This window comes from Nomascus leucogenys, chromosome X, assembly GCF_006542625.1.
Source record: "Nomascus leucogenys isolate Asia chromosome X, Asia_NLE_v1, whole genome shotgun sequence".
NCBI lineage: Eukaryota > Metazoa > Chordata > Mammalia > Primates > Hylobatidae > Nomascus > Nomascus leucogenys.
The window spans coordinates 20,367,881-20,386,733 of NC_044406.1; the positions used below are offsets into that span (position 1 = coordinate 20,367,881).

Sequence of the window (18,853 nt, forward strand, 5' to 3'; positions counted from 1 at the left end):
ATGTCATTAACTTGTTCAGATGTCTTCCAATTTTCTATAAACTGCTAATTAGGTCCACGGCGTTGATTAGATTCAGAATCCTTTTTGTTTGTTTGTTTGGGTTTTTTTTTTTTTTTTTTTTTTTTTTGGCAAAAACACTTCATAAACAGCGCTTGGTACTTCCTGTGGCATCATATTGCATCCAGTATCTATTGTTCTCTGTTTTAATGGTGTTAAGATTGTTCAGTGGAGCAATCTGATTCTTTAAGGTTGAAATATTTATAAATTTTCCCCATTCTCAGGAGCCTCTTACCATCTTCCAAAACTTTTAAGATGACAGAAGATTGATATGTAATCCACAATGTGTTCTTCTTTAAAGAAATGATCCATTATTTCCCACTTCTTAAGTCCTTTATCCTTTTCTTTTGGTTTCTCTAAATTTGAGGTAATGTGTATTGAATTACAAAAACCAAAGTGACACACTAGTTAAATAAAGTTCTCTTCAGTAGGATTGTTTTGCTTAGGATATCTGCATTTTCGGATGTTTAGGGTTTTATCCTTTTCCTGTCAGAAAGACTGTAAATAAAAATTTTCCCTGAAATACTCAGAAACTCTCTTCTTATTAACTGTTTGAGTATTTCACTGTTATGGATCATGTGCTACATTTTGGAGGTATTTGTTTAAATACCTAAAGCAGATATTACTCTTTTTATACTAAAATCAATCCAGAAGTAATTCTTTTTTTTTTCAAGCCCTGGGCTGTCCCAGCCCAGGAGTAATTCTTCAATATCTATTTTGTCTCAGTATACATGTTTATTTTACATGATTACTATATCTGATAAATCTCTGCCTCTATTTAAGCTTTTGAAAATGGAGTATGTATACTTAGCCAGTTTAAAGGAATATTAATGTCTGTAAATATCACTTAAAATACATACTATGGCTGGTCACTTAAAATACATACTATGGCTGGTCACTTAAAATACATACTATGGCTGGTCCAAATGCAGTTGTGGTTACAATTAATTGATCACAACCAGTTACAGAATTCTTTGTTCCTTCTCTATTCCCACTACATCACTTGACTAGCCTTAAAAAAAAAATACATACTAGATTAATTTTGATGGCAGGCTTAGCCCCTGGGGCTGTGGACATTTAAGAAAGCTATGGATTGATGGTATTTTATATGTTTCTAGGTAACTTTTTTATCCTTCATTGTAAGTAGGAATGAAAGATATGGTCAAATATACTAATACAAAGTGTCCAATGATCCAAAAGTTATTCATGTTCAATTTAGAGTAGAATTCAGTACACATAACTAAATTCTAGGAATTTATACCATTTCAGAGCAATAAAGCCACCCTGGAAAGGTCACACCCTGGAAGTGCTTGTAAACCATCTCCACCAATTATCTCTAGCCTCTTATTTCATACCCCGTCTCTCTCAGATGCAGTATTAGATTTAAACTCTTTGAAGATTAAACGGCCTTTTGGGGAAACTCCAAGAAGAACACTGAGTGAGGGCTTAGAGCCGTTTGTACCTGGAATGGATCTCTGGTCTTACTCTGGGTCAGAACAGAAAAACATACACTCTTCCCCCATTCATATTGAAGCCTCTGCTTTTAGGGTTGCTGGCTGTCCATACACCACTCAGTGATTTAAATAGAACTGAAAGTTATAGACAATAACTAGTATGGCTCTTTTGGGGGACTATTTTCCTAGCAAGTACTTTGTATTTTCACTCTTTATTTTGACGGAGGCACTCCTTATTTCATATATGCATAAAGCTAAATTCCTTTTTGATGAAAGCATTGTCTTGAGTAAGAAATGCTGTCCTTAGCAAGTCCAGCATTTGAACTACATTTTAAGGAGCACGAGACAGAATGCTAAGGCAACTCTGCTTAAAATGAAGCTGTGAGCCCAAACTCAGGCATCCACCCTGAACAGTTTACCTTCCTGTTCAAAGCAGGTGAGGGTTTATGCCCTTACCTGCCTGGCAACAGAAATATTAAACTGTCTTACATATCTTTAACTGGAGTGAGAGAAGACCCTTCTTGACCCAGTTTAAGATAATAAAAGGAAAACTCTGGGAATCTTTTCAACAAACTTTGAGAACTCAGATTTTTTTTATGCCCAAATTGCTCTAATATTTGAAAAACAAAAAGACATTTTTTTTGTTATTATGAGCATCAAGTTATGGTCCAAGGTTTCTTTGCTATCCTAAATTGAAGAGTAAGAGTGTGTATATAAGTATATATGTGTGTGTCCCTGTGTGTGTGTGTGTGTGTGCATGTATATATATATATAGATTTTTTTTTTTTTTTTGAGATGGAGTCTCACTCTGTCATCCAGGCTGGAGTGCAGTGGCACGATCTCGGCTCACAGCAAACTCTGCCTCCCTGGTTCAAGCAATTCTCATGCCTCAGCCCCCCGAGTAGCTGGGATTACAGGTGTGTGCCACCCAACCTGGCTAATTTTTTTGTATTTTTTTAGTAAGACAGGGTTTCACCATGCTGGCCAGGCTGTTCTCAAACTCCTGACCTCAGGTGATCCTCCCACCTCAGCCTCCCAAAGTGCTGGAATTACAGGGGTGAGCCACCACACCCAGCCTCGTGTGTGTGTGTGTGTGTGTTTAATTTTACTACTTGTTACTAGGCAATGATGGCATAAAGTCAGCAACAAAACTGAGAATAAATAGGCTTGCTTCCCTGTGTTAGAGCACTAGCTATGTGTTATACATTTAAGAAGCTAGGGTAAGAAAATTGTTCAGTTCATATTAGAGATATAGAAAGTGGTAAGCACTGTGAACTAGAGATTGAAAAAATCTCTTCTCTCCAGCTTTATTCCACAGTCACCTCTGGTCTAGACCATTCTTTGTAGACTGGACTATTTCTGGGACTATCTTCGGGCTCATCTTAGGGTACATTCAAAATATACAAATTCTCCCTGTAGTAACATTATGAAACTTTTCTGGCCTTAAATTTTTCTGATTGTCTCCCACACTGGGGATATTTAAAGGACAATTCTAATCTTCTAGAGTTAAATTGCACCCATAAATTCCCCTGGGGACATTCTATTGCAATCTTGAATATTACTTCCAAAGTAGAATTGTATTGGCCTCTCGTAATTAATAAAAATACATGAATGTAAAAAGTATCTGTGTTGCACCCCCTCATCTTATAGATTAAGAATCAAGTCACAGAAATTGTTTAAGTAACTTGTTCTTTATGTGACCCAGTAGAAAAGGTTCTAAAATTAACTATGTTTAAGCCTATAACTTTTTAAAATAGCGATAGAGAAATATCAAGTTTACTTCTCAAATGCAAACAAAATATTTAACTCTTTATTGGAAAATTCAGTATGTTAGGAGGTACTTAATCTTGTCAGGGAGGCCACAGCCATGGATTTCTGTTTTGCTTGGAATAAATGCCAGAGGAAGAAAAAACCAGAGATCACAAATTGGTGGCAGCCTCCAGGCCAAATCCAGCCTTAGCTATGTATTTGCTTTGGCTTGCCCAGTGTTTTTAAATTTTTAATTGGCTGCCAATGTTTAAACTTCAACAGGCTTCACATGAAGGTTCAGATTTCTGGTTTCTGTTGGGACAAAATGGAAGATCTGTCGATTCTGGGCCCCAAATTGAGTGGCCTGGCTGCTAACCCCCTAGAACAGGCCATGTATTTTCTAGTTCCTCACAGTCCCCACCACTTTCTGTTTTTTCTGCATATGATCCACTTCATTTATTTGGTACCTGCTTGGCCCATTTAAGCATTTACATTACCAAACATGCTGTATCATTAGCGATAATAAATTCCTGACTTCCAATTCTGTATTGTACCCAGTCCTCTTAAGAAAAGTTAGTAACTAAGCATCAGCTGTAAACATTTTAAGATCATTACTGATGCAAAGGCAAATCGGGTAGAACATCATTTATGTATTCAGTGTATATTGCGTAATCTACCTTATATAAGACACTGAGAAACCTTTCCCTCAGGGAGCTCAAAGTTGAGTCAGAAAAACAGACCATACCCACATTATTACAGTACAAGTTTAAATTTAAGTGATGACAGGCAATACTGGGAAATGATAACAGTCTTGACTGAGAAGATGAAGGCAGGTTTCACAGCATCAGCCCTTGAACTGGCCGTCAACAGTGAGTTTACTTTTAGGAGGCCAAGATGGACGTGGACCTCAGCACCACAGAATAGAAGGTGGTCAAGGAACTGCCAGTAATTCAGTTTAGGAAGAGAATCATATGAGATAAGGTAGTTTAAAAGTGAGAAGGAATTAGTCTGTACTCAAGTGGGAATAGATAAGGAGAAAACTGAGGAGGAGGTAAAAATCCATGGGACTTGGCAATCTGATCAAAGAGAACACTGAGGGTTTTAGCTTGGATTGATTTTTCTAAAGAATTCCTAAACAACTTTTTACCTTATACTTTACCATTAGGGCTGACAAATGATTATAGGCTAGGATTTGTCTGTGCCATTAGATGCTCACGGTCTCCTTTAATATTTTAAGTACTACTCCTCATTCAAAATTAAATACCCATTCAGTTATGATAAGAAAACAGAACAGGTCAGCTCAGTGGCTCATGCCTGTAATCCCAGCACTTTGGGAGGCCCAGGTGGGTGGATCACTTGAGGCCAGGAGTTTAAGACCAGCCTGGCCAACATGGTGAAACCCGTTGCTACTAAAAATACAAAAAAATTAGCTGGGCATGGTGGCACGTACCTGTAATCTCAGCTACTCAGAAGGCTGAGGCGGGAGAATCACTTGAACCGGGAGGCAGAGGTTGCAGTGAGCCAAGATCACGCCACTGTACTCCAGCCTGGGTGACAGAGTGAGACTCTGTCTCAAAAAAAAAAAAAAAAAAAAGAAAAAGAAAAGAAAACAGAACAAAGAACAAAATTACCCATACAGCCAATCATCAGTTAGTTTCCTTTGCCTCTGTTTGGTTCTTTGCTATGTTTTGGCCAAGGAGATAGAGCGACAGTGTATGGCTAGGGGAAATCCAGTATAACCAATACAAAGATGTCTTCCTCAAACAATAGAGTAAAACAAAACAAAAAACTATTTAAAAACAAGCAAGCAAAAACTTTGGCTGAAATACAAAATTTTTATACAATTAAAATTACATTGCATATCAACTAAGATTTTCATGCTAAGTGCTCCTGAAGGCACTCTTGTAATAGAAAAGCTTTTTGTAGTACTGAGAAACAGGGATAATTTGGCGCTTGAGTCTATTTTCATCAGCACATCTGAGTATGGTAGTTTATATTCAAGATTCAAATTTAATTGGTCCTTGCCACCCATAAATTTATGCTTTACCAATTTGATGTGTTGGAATGCAGCAAACATTCCTAAATAAATACATGAAATCATTTTTTGTCCCACCTTATAAGTGACTTAGATTCCTTATTCTGCTCCCAATACCAGTAAAGCAGTCTACTAAAGAACTTTAAAAAATAAATAAGCCAGCTGGGCGCGGTGGCTCACGCTTGTAATCCCAGCACTTTGGGAGGCCGAGGCGGGCGGATCACGAGGTCAGGAGATCGAGACCACGGTGAAACCCCGTCTCTACTAAAAAATACAAAAAATTAGCCGGGCGTGGTGGCGGCGCCTGTAGTCCCAGCTACTCGGAGAGGCTGAGGCAGGAGAATGGCGTGAACCCGGGAGGCGGAGCTTGCAGTGAGCCGAGATTGCGCCACTGCACTCCAGCCTGGGCGACAGAGCAAGACTCCGTCTCAAAAAAATAAATCAATAAATAAATAAGCCAGGCGCAATAGCTCACGCCTGTAATCTCAGCACTTTGGGAGGCCGAGGTGGGCAGATCACTTGAGGTCAGATCACTTGAAGTCAGGAGTTCTAGACCAGCCTGGCCAACATGGTGAAACCCCATGTCTACTAAAAATACAAAAATTAGCCAGGTGCAGTGGCGCATGCCTGTAGTCCCAGCTACTCAGGAGGCTGAGGCAGGAGAATTGCTTGAGCCCAGGAGGTGGAGGTTACAGTGAACAGAGATCGTGCCACTGCACTCTAGCCTGGGCGACAGAGCAAGACTCTATCTAAATAAATAAATGGAATGAACAGTTGCCCCATTGCTGTTGTCTTCCAAAAATGGTAACTGGATTACTGGTGTACAAGCAGGTATGTGCACATCTGTGGGTCAAATTGGGCATCGCTGGTTCTCTAGGGGGAGCCCCAAAGTAAGCCTGGGGTAGAATCGGTATTTGGGTATAATGGGGATGTCTTAGGCATCCTCTGGCCCCCTCTGTTTACCAGCACCACAGTGCAGGGGTTCAGCAGTAATGTTGGATCATTGGCATTCAGGCACATAATAGTAGTTCATTAAATGTTTGTGCTTGACCAGCCGGACTTATTGTTGTGAAACCTACTGAGACACTGCAACTCCGGCTTTATGGGTAGCTCAGTTTATATGAGGACAGCTAACCTAGGGTAACTGCTGCTTCTTGATTTAAAATTGAATGGATCTCTTTTGGTAATGTAAAATCAAACTGCAGCAAGTAGCCCTCAAGCTGAACTCTGAATTATACAGTTGCTTCTAAATTCATATGCCATTTTACTTATTCTTTTTGTCTTAAAGGCATTTTTTGTTACAAATGTATTTTTATATAAGAGACTCTAATAAACAGTGTATTTCTCTTTAGCATACAAACGACTAGATGGTTCAACTGAATGCTGTAACAATCACAGCCTCACAGATGTGTGCTTTTCCTACAGAAATAATTTTAATAAGCGTTTGGTAAGTTGTCCCTGAAGCAGTCTTGCTTGCCTGATATAATTACTACAAAATAAGCATATAGAGCTAAAATGGAATCTATGGAAACTTCTCTCTTTTGCTCTATTTGTATCATTTTATTAAAATCTCTACATTTCACATGTCACATTTCATCTGAAAATCTTTAAAAATTTATAGTGATAATATCTTATTTGACCCAAATGGGGTACTTGAATCTCTTTTATAGTAGGTGCACATAAATGGCATTTCTTTTATATGAACCTCATTCCTGATACACTAGGTGACATGAAAAATATTGAAGGAATGTAACTTAGGTTTTTCTTAATAAATCATTTTTAATATTGACTGATTAATATTTTATTTATAGCATACATGTCTTCCTGCCCGGAAAGCAGTTGAAGCGACCCAAGTTTGCAGAACCAATAAAGACTGTAAAAAAAGCTCAAGTTCAAGTTTCTGTATAATACCTTCTTTGGAAACTCACACTCGCTTAATAAAAGTAAAACACCCACCTCAAATTGATATGTTATACGTAGGACATCCTCTGCATCTTCACTACACAGGTGAGTGTTTTTGTGGTAGACCCTTAGAAAATCATTAAGATCACATACAGTCTCAGTGGTAGAAACTCACTACAAATCCTTGAATTAATACATTTATTATAAATTTGATCATTTATCAAAGTCTTATTAACTTGTTCTTAAGCATTAAGTGAAAATTATGCAGTAGGAAGATAATCTGAATTTATAAAGTAAGATGGAGCTGAATCCATGCCTGCCTATGGAGAGTGACATTTTTCCTTCCCTACCATTTATGCCCAGGTCAAATAGGTGATCTCTCAGATGTCCTCTGAGAGTTTATTAAATTTATCCAAGCTCCCCAAAACAGTGGCAAGAGCAACATACCCTAGAGAATGCCAGGATGCATGGGGATGTAACTATAATTTATGTGTGACACATGACTTTCATATGAATATACTTTCAAAACTGGGCCAGCATAATCGTTTTAGCAGTGGCAGCATCATTAGACTAAGTTCTTTATGGCTAAAGATCATGTAGTCTAACTCATTTTGTTGTACAAGATTTTTTAAATAGTTTACCATGCGATTTACCCTTTAAAGTTTACAATTCAGTGGGGTTTTGTTTGTTTGTTTGTTTTTGTTTTGTTTTGAGACAGATACTCTGTCGCCCAGACTGGAATGCAGTGGCTCAATCTTGGCTCACTGCAACATCCACACCTCGGGCTCAAGTGATCCTCCCACCTCAGCCTCCCAAGTAGCTGGGACTACAGACGTGTGCCACCATTCTGGGCTAATTTTTGGGGTTTTGTAGAGACGGAGTCTCACTGTGTTACCCAAGCTGGTCTCAAACTCCTGAGCTCAGGCAATTCTCCCTCCTCAGCCTCCAAAAGTGCTGGGATTACAGGCAAGAGGCACTGTGCCCGGCCCAGTGGTTTTTAATATATTGAGTTGTGCAACCATCACCACAAGCTAGCTGCAGAATATTTTCATCACCTCAAAAAGAAACTCCATAACCATTAAGTAGTCACTCCCTGTATCTCCCAAACACCCCCAGCCCTTGGCAATCTCTAATCTACTTTCTGTTTCTATAAATTTGCCTGTTCTGGTCATTTCATATAAATGGAGTATTTTATGACTAGCTTCTTTGATGTAGCTTAATGTTTTCAAGGTTTATCTGTGTTGTGGCATGAATTAGTACTTCATTCTTTTTAAGGCCAAATGATATTCCTTTGTATGGATAGACCACATTTTCTTCATTCATTCATAGTTAATGGATATGTGGGTTTTATGTTACTTTTTTTTTTTTTTTTTTTTTTTGAGACAGAGTTTTGCTCTTGTTGCCCAGCCTGGAGTGCAATGGCGCAATCTCGGCTCACTGCAGCCTCTGCCTCCCAGGTTCAAGCAATTCTCCTGCCTCAGCCTCCAGAGTAGCTAGGATTACAGGTGCCCACCACCATGCCCAGCTAATCTTTGGTATTTTTGGCAGAGACAGGGTTTCGCCATGTTGGTCAGGCTGATCTCAAACTCCTGACTTCAGGTGATCTGCCCGCCTTGGTCTCCCAAAGTGCTGGGATTACAGGCGTGAGACACCATGCCCAGCCTATGTCACTCTTTAAAAGACTCTCTCATTGCTCCATAGTCATATCCTGAGATACAACCGAGGTCATTTTTCTTATCTATTAGTTTGACACTAAATTACTGTAGACTGCAACTATGAAATAAAACCTCAATAAATGAATAAATGTCCCTAGTGGGGGTAATTCAGAAATGTGTACTGTGAGTTCTGACTAATTACAGGATAGTTTTTAAATGTTTTGAACAAAAACAGGATTATGGAATCCACAGAGTAGATGAGACTTTAAATCCCCTCATCTTAATCCTTGGTTTAGCCATGAAGAAAAAAAAAGACCTGAAAGAGGTTAAGTAGCATAATAGTAGGAGTAAATGTAATTTTAAGGTTATACCTCTTTGAAAGGGTTAGGACTCTTAACGTAAATTTCTTACTCTCGCCTCAAAATATAAGTACACACTGGGATGTATTTTTTCATTCTGCTGTTTTTATTAGATGTTCTAGAAGTATTGATTGCTTTTATATATGCGGTATATGGCCTGCATATGTTTAGGAAGGGCTTTCTCAATCAGTTTAATCTGCTAGCCCAATTTTTAACCATATGGTAGAATTCATAATGCTGTTGCTTCTCTGGTATGAATAATATTTATTATTCCTTATTTTTCTTTTTCAGTGAGCATCACCAGTTTTATCCCACGTTTTAACTTTCTAAGCATAGATCTGCCAGTGGTTGTGGAGACATTTGTCAAGTATCCTTTCTGGTGTGAAACATGTTTTCAAAGTGTGTTATTTGGACCTTGATCAATTTTATCTTGAATACAGCATTACAAATATAGACCTCACAAGTATCACTTAATTGCTAACAACTGAAAAAGAGTCTTGAAAGATGAAAAAGATCAGATTTGGGTTGGTTCCAACTCTTTGCTATTGTGAAAAGTACCGCAATAAACATACGTGTGCATGTGTCTTTATAGCAGCATGATTTATAGTCCTTTGGGTATATACCCAGTCATGGGATGGCTGGGTCAAATGGTATTTCTAGTTCTAGATCCCTGAGGAATCGCCACACTGACTTCCACAATGGTTGAACTAGTTTACAGTCCCATCAACAGTGTAAAAGTGTTCCTATTTCTCCACATCCTCTCCAGCACCTGTTGTTTCCTGCTTTTTTAATGATGGCCATTCTAACTGGTGTGAGATGGTATCTCACTGTGGTTTTGATTTGCATTTCTCTGATGGCCGGTGATGATGAGCATTTCTTCATGTGTTTTTTGGCTGCATAAATGTCTTCTTTTGAGAAGTGTCTGTTCATGTCCTTTGCCCACTTTTTGATGGGGTTGTTTGTTTTTTTCTTGTAAATTTGTTTGAGTTCATTGTAGATTCTGGATATTAGCCCTTTGTCAGATGAGTAGGTTGCAAAAATTTTCTCCCATTCTGTAGGTTGCCTGTTCACTCTGATGGTAGTTTCTTTTGCTGTGCAGAAGCTCTTTAGTTTAATGAGATCCCATTTGTCAATTTTGCCTTTTGTTGCCATTGCTTTTGGTGTTTTAGACATGAAGTCCTTGCCCACGCCTATGTCCTGAATGGTATTGCCTAGGTTTTCTTGTAGGATTTTAATGGTTACAACGATAGACTGGATTAAGAAAATGTGGCACATATACACCATGGAATACTATACAGCCATAAAAAATGATGAGTTCATGTCCTTTGTAGGGACGTGGATGAAACTGGAAAACATCATTCTCAGTAAACTATCGCAAGGACAAAAAACCAAACACTGCATGTTCTCACTCATAGGTGGGAATTGAACAATGAGAACTCATGGACACAGGAAGGGGAACATCACACTCCAGGGACTGTTGTGGGGTTGGGGGAGGGGGGAGGGACAGCATTAGGAGATATACCTAATGCTAAATGACGAGTTAATGGGTGCAGGAAATCAACATGGCATATGGATACTATGTAACAAACCTGCACATTGTGCACATGTACCCTAAAACCTAAAGTATAATAAAAAACTATGAGAAAAAAGAAAAGAAAAAGATCAGATTGTACCCAGGAGGGAAGAAGTCAGAGGAGAAAGATTAATCAGAGTGAGAAAGGTTTAGATGTAGAAGGGAAAGAACCCAGAATACAAATTGAGAATTGAATTTACAAGTCTAAAACATTTTAGTAAGTTTATAAAGGATGGAAGCTTCAGTTACTACTGAGGTAATGAATTCTGCCCCATCTGAGCCTGTTAGTTCTGACCAAATAGAGAATGTAATTGCATAACCAGGAATTATGTAAATCCCAGGGAGGAATGCGCAAGAAAGATCGAGCTGGTTTCAACTACTAAGATAGCAATTCAGAGGGCCAAATCTTATGTGGTCTTTCGCATATTATGATTGCACATAAAAGATGAATTTTTTCATATTAATTATTATGCAGAATTGAATTACTGGAAAGTTGTGGAAGAGTTCTTTATTTTTGTTGCTTTTAAATTTTTTAATGTCTTTCCTCAATTATTTAAATTAAAAAAAGAAATGGAAAACAAATGAGCAGTTATTTTTTAAAAAATGAGTATAATCAAGATTGTGGCCAGTCGTGGTGGCTCACACCTGTAATCCCAGCACTTTGGGAGGCCGAGGCAGGTGGATCACCTGAGATAAGGAGTTCAAGACCAGCCTGACCAATATGGCGAAACCCCATCTCTACTAAAAACGCAAAAATTAGCCGGGCATCTTGGCATGCACCTATAGTCCCAGCTACTCAGGAGGTTGAGACAGGAGAATCGCTTGAACCCGGGAGGTGGAGGTTGCAGTGAGCCAAGGTCACTCCACTGCACTCCAGCCTGGACGACAGAGCTAGACTCCATCTCAACAAAAAAAAAGAAAAAGAAAAAAAGATTGTACTTTATAGACGCTGCAGCTTTGTCACAAAGAGACTTATGCTATAACCTTATAAAGGGTAGTAAAATAAAGTAGGCTTCAAGGACCAAAATCTTTGTTTCCTAATATAAAGTAATACTTTGTAAGGCCCAAAGAGTAATTTTCCCCTTATTTCTTATTCCTTCCACATTCCTTTCCCTGTTGTATAATTAAAGGATTAGAAAGACTTAGTCTTCCTACGAGTTCATTATAGATTGGCTTAGTTTATAAGTGGTTGGCCTTTATTTTTCTAGTCAAGGTTTTTGAACTTTGAAATAATATAAACTCATTTGTTTTAAGTAGTAGATATCTAAGAAGGAATGGCAGAGATTTAAAGAAAGTAGAGAAGTCAAGTGTAATCTCAAATTCAGTCACAGTAAAATATCTTCTGACTCATAGAAATATGGTTTCTACTCAGACCTCTCACAGTTGGTTCCTTAACTGATTTTAACCCAGATACCTGATTTCCCTCTCAGGAGCTCTGGCTATTGTTAATGCAGTACCATGCTTTGCTTTGGATGGACAATGGATTCTAAACTCTTTCTTGGATGCCACCCTTACCTCAGTGATTGGGGACAATGATGTCAAAGATCTAATAGGGTTTTTCATCTTGCTGGGTGGCAGTGTACTTTTGGCTGCCAATGTGACCCTGGGACTCTGGATGGTTACAGCACGGTAATGTTTGCACTCATCTGACAGAATCCCTGAGTTACAGTATACAGCTATGTGGTAATATCCATTGCCATTGAAATTCTTACTTGGTATGAAATATAAAGTGTTTCCTTAAAATTACATCTTAGCCAACAACCCTGAGCTCCTCCCATATCCAGAGTACGCAAACTCTGTGGTAGAAGATAAGCAGAAGAAATGAAAGGCATAGTCCCTGACTATATTCTAATTTAGGACTGAATGTACCCAGATGCTTGTGGAATAATATCTAAGCAAGTGCAAATTCATGTAATACCGTTTCGTGTGATTACATATTGTGTTGAAATAGTTTAAAGGAGAACAGAACTGGGTGGAATTAATTGGGAAAAACTTCTTACAAAAGCATCATTAATCAAAATTTGAAGGAGACCAGACTTTGGCCAAATGGAAGGATGACCATTGTCTTGGCCTGTATCTCTTGTCCTTTGTCTTGTTTGAAAAGTATTTTAAAATTTAATAGTGTATTATTTTGTGCTCTGAAAGCTGAGGTCGATTACAATTAGTAAAATTCTATAGAAGAATCTGCTGACGTGAAAGGGAAAAATCTTTGTCAAATGATACCAAATAAATGAACAAAACAGGAAGTAGGGCCTATGATGATATCATGAGACATGTTTTGCCCCACAAGAATTGCATCCTTGATAAGGTGTCTCTGCCCCCTCATAAAGCAGCACTAGCTTTGACATCCACAGTGAGCTGCAGGAAGCATCACACACCAGCAGCATGTGAGCTGAGGGAGGCAGTTGGGGTTGAACCTCGGAACTAGGCCGGATCTCCTGACAGATCACAAGACACCCCAGAGGATCTTCAGCAGTCCTGCTTCCTATTCTCTATAGAGCTTTGAAGCTTGGAACCCTTCCAGGGTAAATATTTTCTCTTGTGCTGCTGAGGCCATCTGGGGCCTAGCTCCTGGGTTCCTGTCTCCAAGAAGCAATGACCTTAAACTCTGAGCCATACTCTGTCCTCACCAGCGGCTCCCATGTTTTTCTGTGTCAGGTTATTAAGTACCTAGTCCTTGTTTTCCGTCTCTCTCCTAAGCTACCTCTCTGGGTCCACAGAAGACTTGGTAGTATAGTGAGAATGGCTATACGTGAGTACAAATGTGGATTTTCCAGAGCTTGGGAACTGACTCTTGAGCCCAGAAGAGCCACACCTGCTTCGAGGTCTTTTGGAGTGGAGATGCAGCCTTGGGAAATTTGGGAAGTCAGCAGGCCAGTGTGAAGCTATTGGTCCTAGAAGTATATGAGCTTGCTGTTTCTTTGATGGAAATACATGCTTCTCTCGTATACTCAGAAGTGATTAAGGGCAATAACTCATTAATAGCCATCTATCCAACTTCTTTACTGAGTGGTGTATTCCATGGGGTTACCTTTTTCAGATTATTGATTTGCTCTGTAAGCACTAAAACTTTTTAATCATTTTTAAGAAACTTTTTAGATTGTATTACAAATTTGCCTTAACAGAAATTAGACGTTGAATATAATTTTAACATTTTATTAATGACTTGGGTCATCAGTTAATACCAGTGCTAAAACCATACGAATTATTGGTTTATTCCAGAAAATACAGCATTTGTTCTATTTTTAGGTAGACAGTCATTTGGGATCAGAGTATATTAGCATAATAATGCTCAGACCTGTTCAAGTAGTAGAGCTTGGAGAATGCCATGAAATACTTATATAATTAATTTGATTGCATGAACTAAGCAATTTACTAATGAAAAGGTTGTATATGTGCAAGTCAGTTTTTTAAAAACCAAGAAAAAATTTCAATAGAGGAAATCTTATTCATTAATTTATTTTTCTGAGTGAAAAAACGAAACCCAAATCTCATTTTATTTCAGCTGTTAAACATTTTGATCTGTTGACCCATAGGATCAGGGTTTGGGAACCACTTTACTAGGAAAGAGCAGATCAGTACCATTTGTATAAAACTGGCCTCATTATGTAAGAAAGAAAACGTTACGTGTTTTCTTCTTTAGCTTGGTTGTGGGCACTTCTACAGCAAGGACCATATCATATTCATCTTTGCATCCCTGGCACAGTGCATGAGACATAAGTACTTAATAAATGCAGTTGAATGGATAATGATTAGTGTTATTTATGGATTAGAAAAAGCATGTTTCTATTTAAGTAAGCTGTAAAAAGTATTATTGAATATTTACTGTAAATATATGTTCACATAAAAAAAATAACTTGGAAGGTCTTTGTGTCCCTGGCATATTATCATCTTCATGGAAAGAATCCACTATGGTTTCTGTAGAGTGATTGGAAAAATGGATTATTTTCAGGATTGAAGAAAGTGTTCTTTCTGTGTTGTCACTTTGTTCAACAGTAAAACTTTATTCTCAGTGTTCCTACCCTGCATTGTTTACATTTTTGAGAGTTTTTTTTAATCACCTACAATCTGTAAAGAATGTATATATTCTTTTCAGCATCTCAGTTTGAAAAGACATGCAGTTAAACTTGACCTTTTGATAATTGCTCTTACAGGTCATTGTCTGTTCTAACAGCAAATTGTAAACATGTGCTTCATAGATATTGTGGCTCTCAGTCATCACTTTGTCCTATGGTATTTATTGAACATTCACATACTAATGGTGCAGAGGTGTTTTTTTCTATAAATCTTCTGACTGTCCTGTAATTCATTCTTAAGCTTTAACCTGAAGATATCGTAATTGCCGGCATTTGATGTTTAGCAATAAAAGAATAAATGTGTACCAGCATTTTATGTTTATCATCGTCTATGTGTTGTCTTTTTTGAACTCTTTTCTATCAAAATTGTTCCTATTACATAAAGCAAGATCTTAATCATTTTTAAATTCTTGATTCTAGAACCAGCCTTCAGTTTTCATTCGTATAATCTATACCTGAAAGTCATTGCAGGCCTTGAAAATGTCTTTTAAATGAGGCTCCTGTGCACTCGCTACTGTCTTGGAAATGGCTGGTTTATGGATAAAGAAAGAGGACTATCATGTTTCCTTTCATTACTGTGTCTGACGAAAAGTCTGCTGTCAGTTAGGAATTCTTGAAAGAGAATGTTTTAACTATGGCATTTGGTTCTTCTTGACCTTTTGCCCTAGTGCTTCCTCCCATACTCTCTCTCTCTCTTCCTCTCTCTGGTAGTAAGGGCCAGATAAAATAGGCTAGGAATGTAGCCCAGTTTTTGATTGGTTAGCCTCATTCCACTACTTCTTGCCTCTGATCCGTTTACACTACAGTTAAGAGCCACAAGACTAGATGACTGATTAAGCCACTTTTTTAACAGCTTTATTGAGATATAAATACTATCAAATTCTCTCTTTATGTGTTAACTTTGAAGTATTTAATTCCATGTAAACTATTTTTCTCTTAATGTCCGATCAAACAGTGTGCATATGCTTTCGTATAATCTAACTTTTTAAGTAAATGTGCATGTGATAAAAGACTGGGAGGGAAAATTGTGTTTTAGTTATTTCACAACTATTTTAACTCTGGAATGGCTTTCAGCAATGTAATAGAGTTGAATAACAGTTATTTTTAAGCATGTAAATATACTTTCTTTGAGACAATAAGCCTTTTTAATCAGTGCATTTGCAAGCTACTCTTGCTGTTGGGGTCATACTAATTTGAATAATCCATTGTATACTTTATCAGACCATGACATATGAATTCAATGAAAGGAAACCCCTCTGTTTCAGAACTCAGTGCTACAATAAGTTATACTTGGGGTGGAGGTAGGAAAAAAATGTCTAATTACGAAGCAGGTTATATTGTATAATTTAATTTTCCATTAAAGGGATGAAAAAACACCCATATATGTTAGTTTTATTTAGCTAAAGATTGATGGATAGTCAATAATTGTCCCTTCTTATTAACTGAATGCTTCTCAAACTTTTCTACTGACATGCTCCTGACACTGTAGAGGAGGGAAAACCTAGAAGGATCTAAGAGTAGAACCCTGTAATTGGCTCTCCACAGTATAAAATTGAACTCTCACTTTATCTTAAATTTAGCATCCTATTAATCTAATCAAGCATTCTAAAGCCAATTCTCTTAAAGATATGGAACTCTAAAAGAATCAGATTCTAAGAATATTAAGAATTTCTTCATTTCTAAAACACATTCTGGTTTGTAGACTAGTGACAGTCTATGGTGGTATTTTTGTCCATCCAAAGTGAAATGAGAAAAATAAAGATCGTGTATATTGTCTTTAATTACAAAGTAAACATAATGTGTGTGTAGTGTTATAAGGCTTCCTGCTGCCCTTTATCAAAGAGCCCACCTTTATTTGGAGTATGGAAACACATACTTGATTTCCCTTAGCACTGCTAGATTGCCCTCCAAAAATGTCTTTTTGTAACTGACCCTCTTATTGGCAAGACATGAGGGTTCCATGTTTGCCCACACCCTTGCCTCCATCTGGATTATCTAATTTCCATGTTCTGACAAATCTATTGGGTTTAAAATGACATTTCAAAAAAAACATTTCATTTTAATTTGCATTTATTAGATTATTAATAGAGTTGCACATTCATATACTTGTTTAGCCCTTTGGATTTTTCATTCTGCCACTTGCTTATTGATATCCTTTGCCCAGTTTTCTGTTGTGTGCGCTAACTTTTTCTGTTTGATCCATAGAAATTTCTTGTATATTCTAGATTGGAGGTCAACAAATTATGGCCTGCAGGCCAAATCTTGCTCACTGCCAATTTTTGTACATAAACTTCTATTGTGTTTTATTGGAACACATTCATTCATGTATTCGATGGCTGCTTTTGTGCTACCATGGCTGAGTTGAGCAGGTGCAACAGAGATCATATAACCAAAAGCCTAAAATATTTGCTATGTTTTACAAATATTCAGAACAACCCATGTTCCAGATGTCAGTCTACTTACAGGGCAACCCGAGTCCTAGATATCAATCTCTTGTCCATTGTAGATGCTGCAAATAACTTTTCCCAGTTTGTCACTCGTCAGTAAATTTTATTTATGAGGTTGTTTGTTGAACAGTGATCTTTAATATAGTAAGATCCATTAATTTCTTGAGTTATTGTTTGTGTTTTGTGGGTCTTACTGAAAAAGTCGTGTCCTGTCCCAGGGTCACAACAGTATTCTCTTACATTTTCTTCTGTTTGCTTTAAAGTTGTACTTTCATGATGAGATCTTTAATTTCTGGAATATATGATATGAGGTAGGGAATTGAGGTTTATTTTTCTATATAGACTTAACTATCCTTAAAATAAACATCACAGTATTTTCTTTTGAAGACTATTATATAAAACAGCTTACATAAAGTAGTTAATATGGTGCCTGGAATGCTCAAGTCATTACTGGTATTATGAACTTAAAGTACTTATTTTCAGAATGCAGGATTAGGACTTAATTTGTCCTGAGATCTTAGTGTGTACTGGTGTTAGATGTTGCCTCCTTTTGATATGCCTTCTAGGCTTCCAGTGCCTTCAAGCTGGTTCTGATTGTCCAGAGTATCTTGCAGGCCTTGGCTCTTTTAAGCATTTCTTCCCCCAATCAAAATGGACCAACAGTCGCAGTACTTAAGTAAATAGCTAAGGATTTTGCTTCCTGTAACTAGTCAAAATAACCTGTGTTCATGAGTGTATTTGCTGATAGTAACATAGGCCAGCATTTACATCTGGTCTTATGAAAACAGCATGTTAACTCAGAAGGAAGCACTATGAGAAACCAATACAGGAGAGAATTCAGGATAGGATGGCCTTTGAAGCCACCAAATCAGACAATAAAAACCTTTCTACTCTGTGCATGGTCTGGGATCTTATATTTCAAAATAATCCTTTTTTTACATGTTCATTTTAATTTGCATTTTATTGTTGTTGTTAGAAAAGAGGCTAAGGTTTTTAATTTTTTTCGAGACAGGGTCTTGCTCTGTCACCCAGGCTGGAGTGCAGTTGGCATGATCACGGCTCACTACAGCCTTGACCTCCTGGGCTCAAGCAATCCTCCCACATCAGCCTCCTGAGTAGCTGGGACCCATGCACGCGCCACCATGCCCAGCTAATTTATTTATATACATATATATATATATATATATATATATATATAATTTTTTTTTTTGGCAGAGGCCTCGCTATGTTGCTCAGGCTGGTCTCAAACTCCTGAGATCAAGTGATCCTCCTGCCTTGGCCTTCCAAAGTCCCAAAGTGCTGGGATTATAGGTGTGCCCAGCTTAAACTTCTTTGTTAAAATGTGTGTGCTTTGGTAGATTCCTTATCCATATCCTTTGCCCATTATTTCCCTTCAGTGGTTGTCACCTTCTTATTCCTTTTCATTGTTCAGGAATCACATTTTTACAAAGGATTTACAAACATATTTGACCATACCTTACAGTTCCTTGACTTTCATACTTTATTCCTAGCAGTCTTTTCTTACCTTTGAACCTCTTTGTTTCCA

General features: G+C 37.7%; 1 protein-coding gene across 2 annotated transcripts in view; it reads left to right on the forward strand.

Annotated features, from left to right (window-relative positions):
• MBTPS2 (membrane bound transcription factor peptidase, site 2) overlaps positions 1-18,853 on the forward strand; it is a 59,513-nt gene that overhangs the window by 31,715 nt on the left and 8,945 nt on the right. The window contains exons 8-11 of one of the 2 annotated variants that reach the window (XM_030806530.1): positions 6,648-6,742; positions 7,107-7,302; positions 9,503-9,578; positions 12,195-12,413. In XM_030806530.1, the coding sequence (XP_030662390.1) occupies positions 6,648-6,742; positions 7,107-7,302; positions 9,503-9,578; positions 12,195-12,413 (586 nt within the window). Of the gene's footprint in view, positions 1-6,647; positions 6,743-7,106; positions 7,303-9,502; positions 9,579-12,194; positions 15,183-18,853 lie in introns of those variants that run through there. The other variant, XM_030806531.1, reaches the window with a different exon arrangement.